Consider the following 12,021-nt stretch of genomic DNA (forward strand, 5'->3'; position numbering starts at 1 on the left):
ACCAACTGCAGCTGAGTGCAATTTCACCAAAGTAAGGTGATCTTCACACTTGAACAAGAAAATGCAAATGCAAAGGCACTTGCAAGAAGAGGTGAGGAACAACAAATAAAAAGATTGTTTGCAAAAAACAAGTTTCTTTTTGTGAGGAGTGAATACAAATACTAAGAAGCTTTCAAGTAAATTCCAAACAGTTTGCTGATCTGAAGGACAACCAAGTTATAAACAATATGAAATGTACTGACATCCACAAATTTAGCTTTGTGTCAGGACTACTGAAATAGGAACTCTGCAAATTATTTTTTCTCTCTCTCTGACTCAGTTTTTTCTTTTTTTTTTACCTGGAGGAGGAATCAGAGGGGGAGCAGTACTGACTGATGGAGGAGGTGGAAGAAAAGGTGGTGGTGGAAGATGGGTGGGAGGAGCTCCTGGAGGGAAAAATGGAGGGGGCTTGGTAAAACTGTTGTCTACATCAGCACTGGAGCGTTCAGAAAGAACCTACAAAGCAAAAGTAATATTTTAACTTCCCTTTAAAGAAGCATTCAAAAATACTTATTTCCCTTCATTTCAAGAATAATGAAAAGTATTCTGAAACCAAGGAACATACACATTTGCCTTCTTACAGAAAAAGAGGGAAAGCAACACACTCTGGCACAGTAAATATAAACAATGAACGGCTAGAACCAGAGAGAATAATCTAAGCAAATGTGAGGCTAGCATTTGGAATGCTGTGAAAAAATTTTCATAAGCATTCTTATTTATAACAACAATGGAAGTCATAAGTTAAACAGCAAAAGGAAATGATTGTACATGACATCAGGCAACTGTCATAAAATTATGTCTTTTTATGACATGGAGCACGAGTATTTCTGGATCTAGCAATGGATCCAGTTCTATGCTACAAAAGCAGCACCATACACTTCTCTACCTTGAAGCCAAGCTTCAACCAAAAATTCATTTTTCTCCTTGCTACTGACAACTGCACTACCTCCACTGACAAGCACCCCTTTGTCTGCAGCAGAGGCCCTATTTGTGGAAGAGCACTTCTGCTTCTCTTCCCTTGTTCTTTGTGGAAAAGGTAGCATTTTCTTCTGAGAATCTCCTGAAATAGTACCAGCAGCACCTCACTGCTGCCTCTTGTAAAAACCTCAAGATTCCAGCAACCTGAAAGTTCTGTTTTTTCCAGGGGAGAAAAAGAGGGTAGCCTCAGTTCTTCTCCTGTCGTATCTTTGCCAGAATCGTGATACAGAATCGTGATACAGCTAATGCATTCTACAAAAATCCCAATCACAAAAGAAAAACTGCCTCTGTTCTCCTCCACAGGGACAGGAGAGGGAAAGAAAGGCAGTTACTTTCCTAAAAGTTGGGCTTTTTTCATTAAGTTCCAGCTGTGCCTCGCTCCTGCCAAAATCTACTAAGGATAAAAACTCTGTCACCTTTCTTTCCCTTCTCTGTGGAAGAAACAAGGTAGTTCTTCCTCCTCCCATTTGGTTTCTGCATGAGGCAACAGTGAGGGGGTGCATACTGCTGCCACCTTCAAAAAGCTAATTTTAAATGAAAGAAACTACCTCCACTCCTCCAAAGAAAACAGGGAAGAATGGGTAGGCCGTTTCTGCCCTGAAAAGTTGGGCTTTTGCAGAAAGCTACTGCTCCTTCTTGCAAAATTTCAGTGAGAAGGGAAATAAACCATCTCTTTTCTCCACACAGAACTGAAAGCGGAAAGGACAACTGAAGTTTTGGATGCAGTCAGCAGCAAAGTGTTACTGCTTTCTGTAAGACCCCAAGGAGACAAGCAACTACTTTTCTTGCAGAAAAAAAACTATGCCTCCATTTTGTCTCTTCCATTCTAAACAAAGGAATCAGTTTCTCTCTCTTACTGTTGGTATTTTGGAAGAGACAGCAACAGCAAGAGACTGCTTGTATGTTCTGCAAAAACCCAGCAGAAAGGCAAATACTCCAGTACATACCACATACTCACCACAGGACTTGAGAAGACAGGGAGTTTGCATATATAACTTAAAAGTTGGAAAGAATTTTAAACAGGGTGACCCAAAAGTAGGTGGACAGTAGGTGGAATAAATGTTATCATTTACTGTCCACCTGTATATGTGTGTGTGTACACACACACACACACACAGGTGGACAGTAAATGATAACATTTATTCCACCTACTGTTCACCTACTTTTGGGTCACCCTGTATATACACACATATGTTCAATATATATACACACATACATATACACACACACACACACACACACACATATATACATTATATGTATATGTATTATATATATACATTATATCTATATATCTATATCTATCTATAAATAGATCCTTTTATTTACATTAATTACATTACATTATAATTATACATTATAATTATAATACATTACTTTAATACGACATTACATTACATTATTTTATTTACATTGAGCATGTTTAAACTGAAGTTAGGGTGCAAGAAAAAGTCCATTATCATACTAATGCATGAATAAGAAGGAAACCTGAATGTTGCTGTTTTCATTGGCACGCCGCCTTCCTTCTACTCGGCTGATTGTTATGGTCTGCCCAATCACATCTATTGTACCAGAAAGTCTCCTGGAAAAAAATAAAACAAATGGATATATAAGAAATATTACACAGATACACACGAAAAACAAAATAACCAAGAGAAACACTTAAGAAATGGACCTCTGACCAGTTACATGTGGTGTATACAGGTTTCTAAAGGTAGTTATTCAACACGGATAGAACTGTCAATGAAAGCCTTTCTTGCTTTTTTATTTATAAAAGGCAGCACAATTTACTTACGAGATGATGAGCTATCTCAAAAGAAAAGATCCATCACATAAGAATTCTATCAAGTATCTATCAAAGTATCCTCAAGTAAGAATATAGGGAATAGGTAAAGAGAAAATATTTTACATAGCTACTACCTTTGCTCTCTTTTTTACTGAAAAAGAATAAAACTCTGAAATTCAAGGTAGAGCTGGTAGAAGCTGACATTGCAAAACAGTACATGAGACAGAGAAAAGGATAAAGTAAATAAGAAGGTACTAAAATAAGGTGATTCAGCACTACAGTACATAACACAGATATCACAGCAAAGATTGTGTGAAGCTCCCTATACTGAATCAGACCACTGGTTTTCGGGCAGCCCAATACTAAGCTGCCTGGAGCTGTGGCATCCGGCAGCTCCACAAAGGGCTCCCACCGGATCCCGAGCCTCCTGTGCTATCGTGGGAGGCTCCTCGGGAGAAGGGGATGTTTGTCCCCTTCCCTCGAGTAAGGGAAGCAGTTCCGCAATGGGACTACTCATTTTAGCGGCAACTGTCTGGTCGCTGCTAAAGTGAAGGCGCTCATGAAGGAGCTCCGCAGACCCGCCTCTCCCCCAACCCCGGGAACTCCCCCAGGAACGCCTCCTTCCTCCCTGGGACGCCTCCCCTACACCCCTGGGAACGCCCCCATTCCCCGTTCTGCAGCCTGGCAGTCACAGAAACCACCAAGCTGCAGAATCCAGGTGCCCGCCGAGCAGTGGCTCAGCGCCGGCCGCTGCTGAGCCGCCTCTGGCGGAAGCCCGGCGGTAAGCCCCACAAACGTGCCTTATGGCACGTTTGCGACTGTGGTCCATACCACAGAGGCGCAGTGCACACCATAGGATTGGGCTCTAAGTCAGTATTGTCAAGACAGTTGGGCAGTGGCTTTCTAGAGTTTCAGACAGCAATTGTTCTCTGCCCTGCATGGAGATGTCGAGGATTAAACTTGTTACTGTCTGCATGCAAAACATACGCTCTAATCACTAAGCCACAATTCTTTCACCATGGAGCCACCCAAACAAGGGCAGGCTGGTAAGTAATTCTTTGTTCAGGAGAACAATTTGGAAGAAGAGATGGAAAGTGATGAGTTCAGTCCAGCCCTACACATCCAATCCCCAGTGAACTTCTAGAAAGTTCCGTTGTCACTACTCCCAATGCCTCTCTTTCTTCCTGGTTGGCATGAGATGTCCTCAGGAGGCTTCAGGGCAAAATCTGGCTTACTACTATTAACTCATCCTTCTAATGCCTAGCTGCAGTAAAGAACCATATTTCAAGCTCATACTCTGCCTGGAAGGAGAGAACAAAAGTCAGACCAATTCTAGAATTGGCAGTTCTACCTCAAACATAACTCATTTTGATGCACTGATAGGCAGCTTTCCAAATCTGCTTTGACATACACCTCTGGGGATGCATACAACTTTGTTGGGTGGTTTCTAAATAAAAGGTTATAGTTCACACCCTACTGAAGTAAATGGCAACATTCCCATTTACTTTAATGGGGCTGGATCACATCCAAAGAAAGTAAGATAAAATCAAGTGCTCTCTCTCTCTCTCTCAATATGAAACAAAACCAATATACTAGCACTTTTTTGTCAGTAATTATTTTTACCTCCAAGTATTCAGATACTGGGGAGGGGGATGGTGCAGATTAGTTTACTTATACTACCAGCACAATCCTAAGAATGACTTAGCCTAGGAGGGTCACAAATGTGCCGTAAAGCACGATTGCACCTCCTTGGGAGCAAGCCGGTGCATGGGGTACCAGTGCACGGAGGTACGCTGGCACACAGAGGCTGCATCCAGCCTCCGTGGTGGCTTGCAGGGCAAGTTTTGCGTTGGCCCAGCTCGGGTGGGGAGTTGGCGGTCCCGGGGGCAAGCGGGCGGGCGGGAGGCGGGGCTGGGACCCGGCAGTTATGTCAGATCCCAACCCTGTTCCCCGAGTAGTGTGGAGCGGCTTCAATCTGCTCCACTCTCCTTGGACTTGTGCCAACTCAGGAGGTGGCGTTTCCTCACCTTTGACTGAGCCACTGTGGAGCCCTATCTCACGCTGGATACAGCGCAAGCCTTCAGGTTTGCCTGTTCCAGCACAAGATAGGATTGTGCCCTACAATGTCTACATTGTGCCCTACAATGTCTACTCAGAAGTAAGTTCTATTAATAATAATAATAGTCATTAATAGTATAATAATAATATTATTAATTATTAATTAATAGTATAATAATAATATTAAGTTCAATGGGCATTACTCCCAGGAACATGTTTACAGGATTACAGACTTATCTAGCTGGTTTATAGAACCCATGCCAGAGTTGACCATGCTAATGGCTGACTGTCAAAGTTACTATTTCTATTCTAATAACTGTAGAAGGGAAAGTACTAATTGGCACCCTAAGAACCAACATTCTCCATCACTGCAATATGCATGTGGCCAAAGAAGTGAAATATTTTGGCAATGACAACTTATTAAACAAAAATAAATTAAATCAAAATATTAGCTACCATATGCAAAAAATACAGATAAATGAATGCCATGCTAGTTAAGAAGCCAAAATTCATAAACAACTGATGAAAATATATCCTAAGTAAAGCTTCTAAAGTTTCAATAATATTTCATGCAAGTGTGGAACACAAACTAAAAGCAGAAGACTAACACAATCCTTATGATACCTTTAATGCATTCTAGACTAAGTTTTGAAACACAGAGACAATAGATTTTCACGATAACAAACTTATTGCAGTAACTGCATAACTAAAAAATGACAAAAGGATGAATTTTTCATTAGCAACAGGTATACAGTAGCACTAAGTATTTAAAATGCTATACATTGGAAAAATCACGACCCTTTATCCAGAATGATAGCATTATTGAATTTGTATAAATTCATTCAATCAGTATGAAAAATGCAAATCAACATTTACACAGAACTACAAGGCTAATCTGAAATCAACAAAAATGAACAAAGATTTTCTGCAACACAGGTTATCTTACATATCTTAATTTCAGTTAATAAAGATCGAAAGAAAACAAACCAATATAGTACTTGCAATAAGCAACACCTAAGTCAGTGGTTTTCAAACTCTCTGGGGGAATTTGAGAGCCACTAAGTTCTTGTGTGGGTGGGAAGGAAGAGGCAGCAGGGGCAGGGAAAGGTAGCGGCGTGATCCCCAGGATCGCGCCGCTCAAGGAGGCTGCAGCAGCTTGGGTACACGTACCCAAGCCCCTGCACTGCAGCCTCCCAGGGGTGTGGGGAGCCCGGTGCGACCTGCAACAGAGCTCCCTGCAGCAGTGAAAGTGGATGTGGAGCAATCGCGCCTTGATTGCTCCGCATCCACTTTCACTGCTGCGGGGAGCCCTGCTGCAGGTCGCGCTGGGCTCCCTGCACCCCCTGCAGCCCTCCTGAGTGGTGCGATCCTGGGGATCACGCCATTGCCTCCTCCCTGCCTCCAGGCTGCCCTGCCCCTTATGGGGGCAGGGGCCAGGGGCCACAGGCTGGGGCGTCACGACACCCCAGTTTGAAAAGCCCTGCACTAAGTAATCCTTAGCATTTAGCATTCTGAAACTGTACTTCAACCTATCATTCCCTCACTAATGCAACCAAGTAGGAATACAGGCATGCTCTGGTATTCATGGGGGTTCCATTCCAGACGCCCTCCCTGCGTATACCAGAGATCCATGGATACTGGAATCTCCCTTTAAAAAGACAGGGAAAGTGAAGAACACGAAAAGTGCTGTTTAACTTAGCACTGTGAAACCACTGCGTTTTCAGGGTTTCAGGTAATCCTCCGAGCTGCCTGAAGCCTAGTCTTGGTTGTGCTGAGGCTCCACTTATCACTCAATGACGCTCCAGAATGCATCACAATGCACTCCGTCTCTTGTCGCGACACATTGTGGGGCAACATTGAGTGAAAGAAGGAGCCTCAGTGCGATCAGAAAGAGGCTGCAGGCAGCTTGAAAGACTGCCTAAAGCCCTGAGAACATAGTGATTTTGCTGCATTAAGGTAAACAGAGCTATTTTTAGCATTCTCCTCCACTTTCCCTATCTTTTTAAAGGGTATCCCCAGTATCCGCAGGTGATAACTGAAACCAATACCAAATCTACAGATACCAAGGTATGACTGTTATAGACGCAGCATACCTTTTGAGGGGCAGGGAAGATATACATATCCAAGTAGTAACTTACAAAAGTTGAAATGTTAGTAACAATGAGAGAAGCTGTGGGTAGATCCTGCCATCTTTAAATACACAAATAGCTTTCATGTGGAAGAAGGGAAAGACTTACTCTCTGTAGGTCCTGGGAGCAGGACTATAACCAGTAAGTTGAAAACAGAGAAAAGGAGATTTAGGCCAAACATGAGGAGGGCTTTCCTAACTGTAAGAGTTGTCCAGTACTGCAACAATCTGCCTTGTGCAGTTGTGGACTGTCCCTTATTGGAAGTTTTCAAGCAGAGGTTGACAGCCACCTATCAGGGATACTGTAATCATCTGCACTGAATGGGTGTTGGACCGGATGACCTCCAAAGTGACTTCCAACTCTAACAATCTATGATTCCATGCTTGTAGAGATGCTTTGGATATAAAACATCTCATTCTGAGAAATTACATTAGGTTTACAAACCACTTTGTAGTTGGTGAAAGGAACTATTTTTACATAAGGTATTATTTGATCAGATGAAGATGCCTTATACTGTCTCAATATTGTCTACAATGACTGGCAGTAGTTTCTCTAGGATTTCAGACAGGCATCTTTCCTAGCCCTACAATGTTCAGTAAGAGAGAGAGCAGGTGTGCTCAATTATCTGGTCATATGCTTAAGTCAAGAATGTTATACTGTGGCCTTTTCTAGGCCACATTTTCAAAATGATGTCAACTGGGATTCTGTCCAACTGATAACCAAAATTTGACATCACAAGACAAAAAGAATAATGTTATTTTAAATTTATCTTACCTTAGTTCTGGCGATTCAGCCCTCCCATAACGTTCCTGCCACTTCCCGATGCCTGAACTGGTTTTCCTAGCTGTAGAACTCATCTGAGACTGAGAAGAGGCGCTGTTTCTGGTGAAATAAATTTTCTAGGTCTTTCTTTTCTTATGTTTCTATCTTACGTTTTATACAGATTCTCTATCTCCTATCATTTTTTACCTTCATTTGTTCCTATCCTCCATCACCTATCAGATCATTAGGTGCTAACTAGCATCAGCTCTAAAAAGAGACTAGAAACTGTATCAACATATTTACAAAGTTCACATGCAGTCTCCTTTACTAACTCAATTTTTAAAATACAATTTATACTTTCACTTCCCCTAACTAACTATTTAAAAAGTTCTTGATTCTAGGATCTGAGGAATAGGCCATTGATTTAAACTTCAAGTCTAACTATGTACAGCATGCATACCACTGTGTTTTACTACACTTGCTTTTGAAATTTAAGGCGAAACCATTTTAATGCAAGGATGACTCCAGATATAGCCCCTAACTCAGTGTTTGTCCAACTAGGTGAGTCCCAAGCCAACTACAGGTGAGTTCCCGTTCATTTCAATATTTTATTTTTAATATATTAGACTAGATGCTACCATGGTATGTGACTGCATTTGGGGAAATGTTACAGATCTGTACTTTTAACAGGCTAAGGGCGCAATCCTAACCAACTTTCCAGCACTGGCATAGCTGTGCCAGTGGGGCATGTGCTGCATCATGCAATTGTGGGGCAGTCACGAAGGCCTCCTCAAGGTAGGGTAATGTTTATTCCCTTACCTCGGAGTTGCACTGCCCTTATGTCACTGCTGGAAAATCTGTTAGGATTGCGGCCTAATATGTATATGCTTTTAACAATAATAGTAAATGGGACTAACTCCTGGGTAAGTATGGGTAGGATTGCAGCCTAGAATTGTTAAAACTCTTCCTGCTTGATGGTGTCACTTCTGGCCATGACATCACTTCTGGTGGGTCCTGACAGATTCTCATTCTAAAAAGTGAGTCCTGGTGCTAAAAGTTTGAGAACAACTGCCCTAATATGAACAGATTATTCCGAACCAGGCACACAAACTTCAATTAGAGCAACACCATCAGTCCACAAAATTTGGTTCACTGAAATCCCTGACTTGTACTGAGCTCTTGCTTTCCTGAGTACTGGACATGGGCAGAGTATACAGGAGATAAAGGGGTGTTTGACCTTTGCTGAAGATGCACACAGCAGTTGCTTTTCTGTCCTGCAATGAGGTTCACTCTTTCTCAGTATCTCCTTTCCTCCAGAGAGAAAGGAAACAAATGGATGGGGGTGATTTTTGTCTCCCTTTCCATGATCCTAGGAGACAATAGCAAAATTTCTGCTGTCTCCTTCAAAGACCTAATGGGATGAAAACATCTTGACCCCTTCTTGACCCCCCTTCTTGACCTAGTTTCTTCCAGGGAGAACGGAATCTGTGTGTTCTCTCCCCGTTTCTCACTGTTTTCATTCCAGCAGCAGAGCAGCACAGCTGGCACTTTCTGCAAAACCTGCTGAAAATAAACTACCTCTCCACTCTCTGTGGCAAAAAACAAATGATCTTTTTCTTCTTCAATTTGGGTTTTCGTGTATCAAATGCACTCCTTCACCTGCCTCACCTCTGCCTCCTGCAAAAAATGAAACTGGAATGGAACGGGGGGGGGGGAAGCAAGACTTCTTTTGCTGCCAAGCTATAGTCTGCAAAAGTCAACTACAAAGTGCTGGTGGTGTTCTTTGCTGAGTCCAGCATGCAGATCAGGAGAGGAAAGGTGAGCAAGGATTCTTCTAGAAGTGCAGGGGTGCTCACTAGCAATGGAGGGGTCCATTTGCCACACACAAGGAACTGAGTGGGTTCACTGAGGCATATGAAAGAAAATACATATTTAAGAGGGGAGAAGGAAGCTTAAAAATGGCCGCCTTCTTTTGCAAATGAAACAATCCTGATCAGATTCTGGTTTGCAGGCCTTTCACAAACAATAGGTCGCTAGTTCTGATGCAAAAACAAACCATGGTTTGCTGAAAGCAGGGAAGTTAGTAACCAAGTAGAACACACAAGAGAAAGAAGCAAGAAAGAGAACATGAGCACAGGGCTCATGCAGATATTGCCAAACCATGGTTTGCTGGCAATACAAGAAACCAAATAATTATCTCTGTTTATTCAGCAGTGATACATAAACACAAGAACCAAAACAATCCTCATTCCTACCAATACGTATAACTAAAACATATTTGAAATGCTTTTCGTTTTTCTTGGTCATACGTTATTTTATGCATCTCCAAAAATGTCTAGGTTTACAGAGCGAAGCATGAAACTATAAACAAGCTGAAGGGGGGGCAACAAGTGTTTCCAAAACAATTGCAAGAAGTGAAAGAGGTTTCCTCTCTACAGATATTTGAAAACATGATTGAACAACTGACCTGTTTGATGGGATTCCCGTCTTGAGTAAGGGTGGAGGAGACGTAAATTCAGCTTTGGTTGGTTGCAGTGGTATATCTTTCTCCATGATTCCAGTTCTGCCCTGCTGTACCTTCAGAATAAGGTTCTTCATTAGCACAATCTAACCTAGACTGACAGTCTAACTAGAATGACATATCCCTCCAATAACACAAACAATAAAACAAACCCCACAATTTCTGATACATTATGGCTAGTCAACCTAGCACATTTCAGACAGGTACATTATGACTTGGAGCCAAAGTTCCACAAAGCTAGTTCTACATGCCCAATAGAATTTTGAACTTCTGTTTCTGAAACAGAAACCCTCCTTGCATGCCGTATGGCAAATTTTGAAACTGAGGAGGATTTTCAAAAAACAGTTTAGTTTTTTGTTAATGATATGGCATTAGGGTCTACTGTCCAAAGAGAGGGGGGGGGGGAATCCAGAACTCCGCTGGACATGTCCAAACTTCTCGGTAAGCGAAAGAGATCCTTGGATGTCAGGATATGAATCATTCTGATGCAGCCTATATAAGTCTTATAGTCGAGCATAGGTCTTCATTGGGAGAAGGGCAGAAAGCAAGAATTACAATACAATGGAGTTTGTAAAAGGTTTGACTATCTCAGCCTCTACCAGACAGAAACACAAACTCAGACTGTCTCCACTGTGGGAAGGCATTTCCTCACAGCATCTGTAGGAAAAAAGCAAAGTAGAATTGCCATAACAACATATTTATATTTTCTTTAAATCTGATTATTTTTTGAGATTATTTCTCCACGCTACTGCTTTTCTAACATTCAAGACTACAAACGCGTACACCATCTCTAAATTTTCAAATTCCAAAATTATAACTATTTAAGCAAGGACTGTATAAATCTAAATTCTTCTGTAGACTTTCTTGTACATGGCCCCATCATTTTTTAAAATTACTTTCTACTGGCTAAGAACATTCTTCTTCAAGCAAACCAAAGTACACATTCACATCTAAGCCAAGACAAGGGAAAAAAAATTTTTTTTAAATATAATGGGTGCCATTAAGTCAACTGTCCAGAAAAAAGTAAAAATTACTGCCATGGAATGGGCGACAACTTCTTTCACTGCTTGGGCAAAAAGAACATTGTAATGTTGGAGTTAGACGGCTAACACACAAAAATACTACTGCAGAGCTATCTTCAAGTTCCTTAAGGCTGGGAACGTCAACCAGACCATGTCACAGATGCTAATCTGGGAATCCAAAGTGACACCCGAAAACTATATTGGAGTATTTGTGCAATAAGCTTATAGGGATCCACCCCTGTCTAAACACAGCAGATTCAGCCTTTATATCAGGGGTCTCCAAACCCTGGCCAGGGGGCCAGATGCGGCCCGCAGCCAGCCTCTATCTGGCCTGCAGCCAGTCTCTTGTCCCCTGAAAGCCTCTGGCCCACTCGACTGAACATGACCAGAGCTGTGCTCTGATTGCATCTGGAGGGTGTTCTGAGGGCCAGAGAGGCTGAGTGAATGAGCCCACTCATTCATTTATTCATTCATCTAAGTTCCATCTCTAATTTATTTATTTAAATTTTATATTTAAATTTTTTTCCGGCCCTCAGCACTGTGCCAGATATTTCATGCGGCCCTCTAGCCAAAAAGTTTGGAGAACCCTGCTTTATATTATAAAAAGCATAAATGACAAACTAGACCAGAATCACAGACAAAGAGTTACAGTAATGTCACCACTGGATAAAAGAACTGATAATCAAGAATGTGGGATGCAGAAATCTAATCACAATGAAGGTTTAG

At 41.8% G+C, this 12,021-nt stretch overlaps 1 protein-coding gene across 10 annotated transcripts in view; it reads right to left on the reverse strand.

Annotated features, from left to right (window-relative positions):
• The window catches only part of FIP1L1 (factor interacting with PAPOLA and CPSF1), a 45,073-nt gene that overhangs the window by 19,242 nt on the left and 13,810 nt on the right, over nucleotides 1-12,021 (reverse strand). For 6 of the 10 annotated variants that reach the window (XM_066632777.1, XM_066632769.1, XM_066632767.1 and 3 more), the window contains 4 exons: nucleotides 10,220-10,329; nucleotides 7,765-7,872; nucleotides 2,506-2,599; nucleotides 339-495 (listed from right to left, as the gene is read on the reverse strand). In XM_066632777.1, the coding sequence (XP_066488874.1) occupies nucleotides 339-495; nucleotides 2,506-2,599; nucleotides 7,765-7,872; nucleotides 10,220-10,329 (469 nt within the window). The remainder of the gene's footprint in view (nucleotides 1-338; nucleotides 496-2,505; nucleotides 2,600-7,764; nucleotides 7,873-10,219; nucleotides 10,330-12,021) is intronic. The other 4 variants (XM_066632773.1, XM_066632772.1, XM_066632776.1 and 1 more) reach the window with 1 other exon arrangement.

This window comes from Tiliqua scincoides, chromosome 6 (assembly GCF_035046505.1).
Source record: "Tiliqua scincoides isolate rTilSci1 chromosome 6, rTilSci1.hap2, whole genome shotgun sequence".
Taxonomy (NCBI): domain Eukaryota; kingdom Metazoa; phylum Chordata; class Lepidosauria; order Squamata; family Scincidae; genus Tiliqua; species Tiliqua scincoides.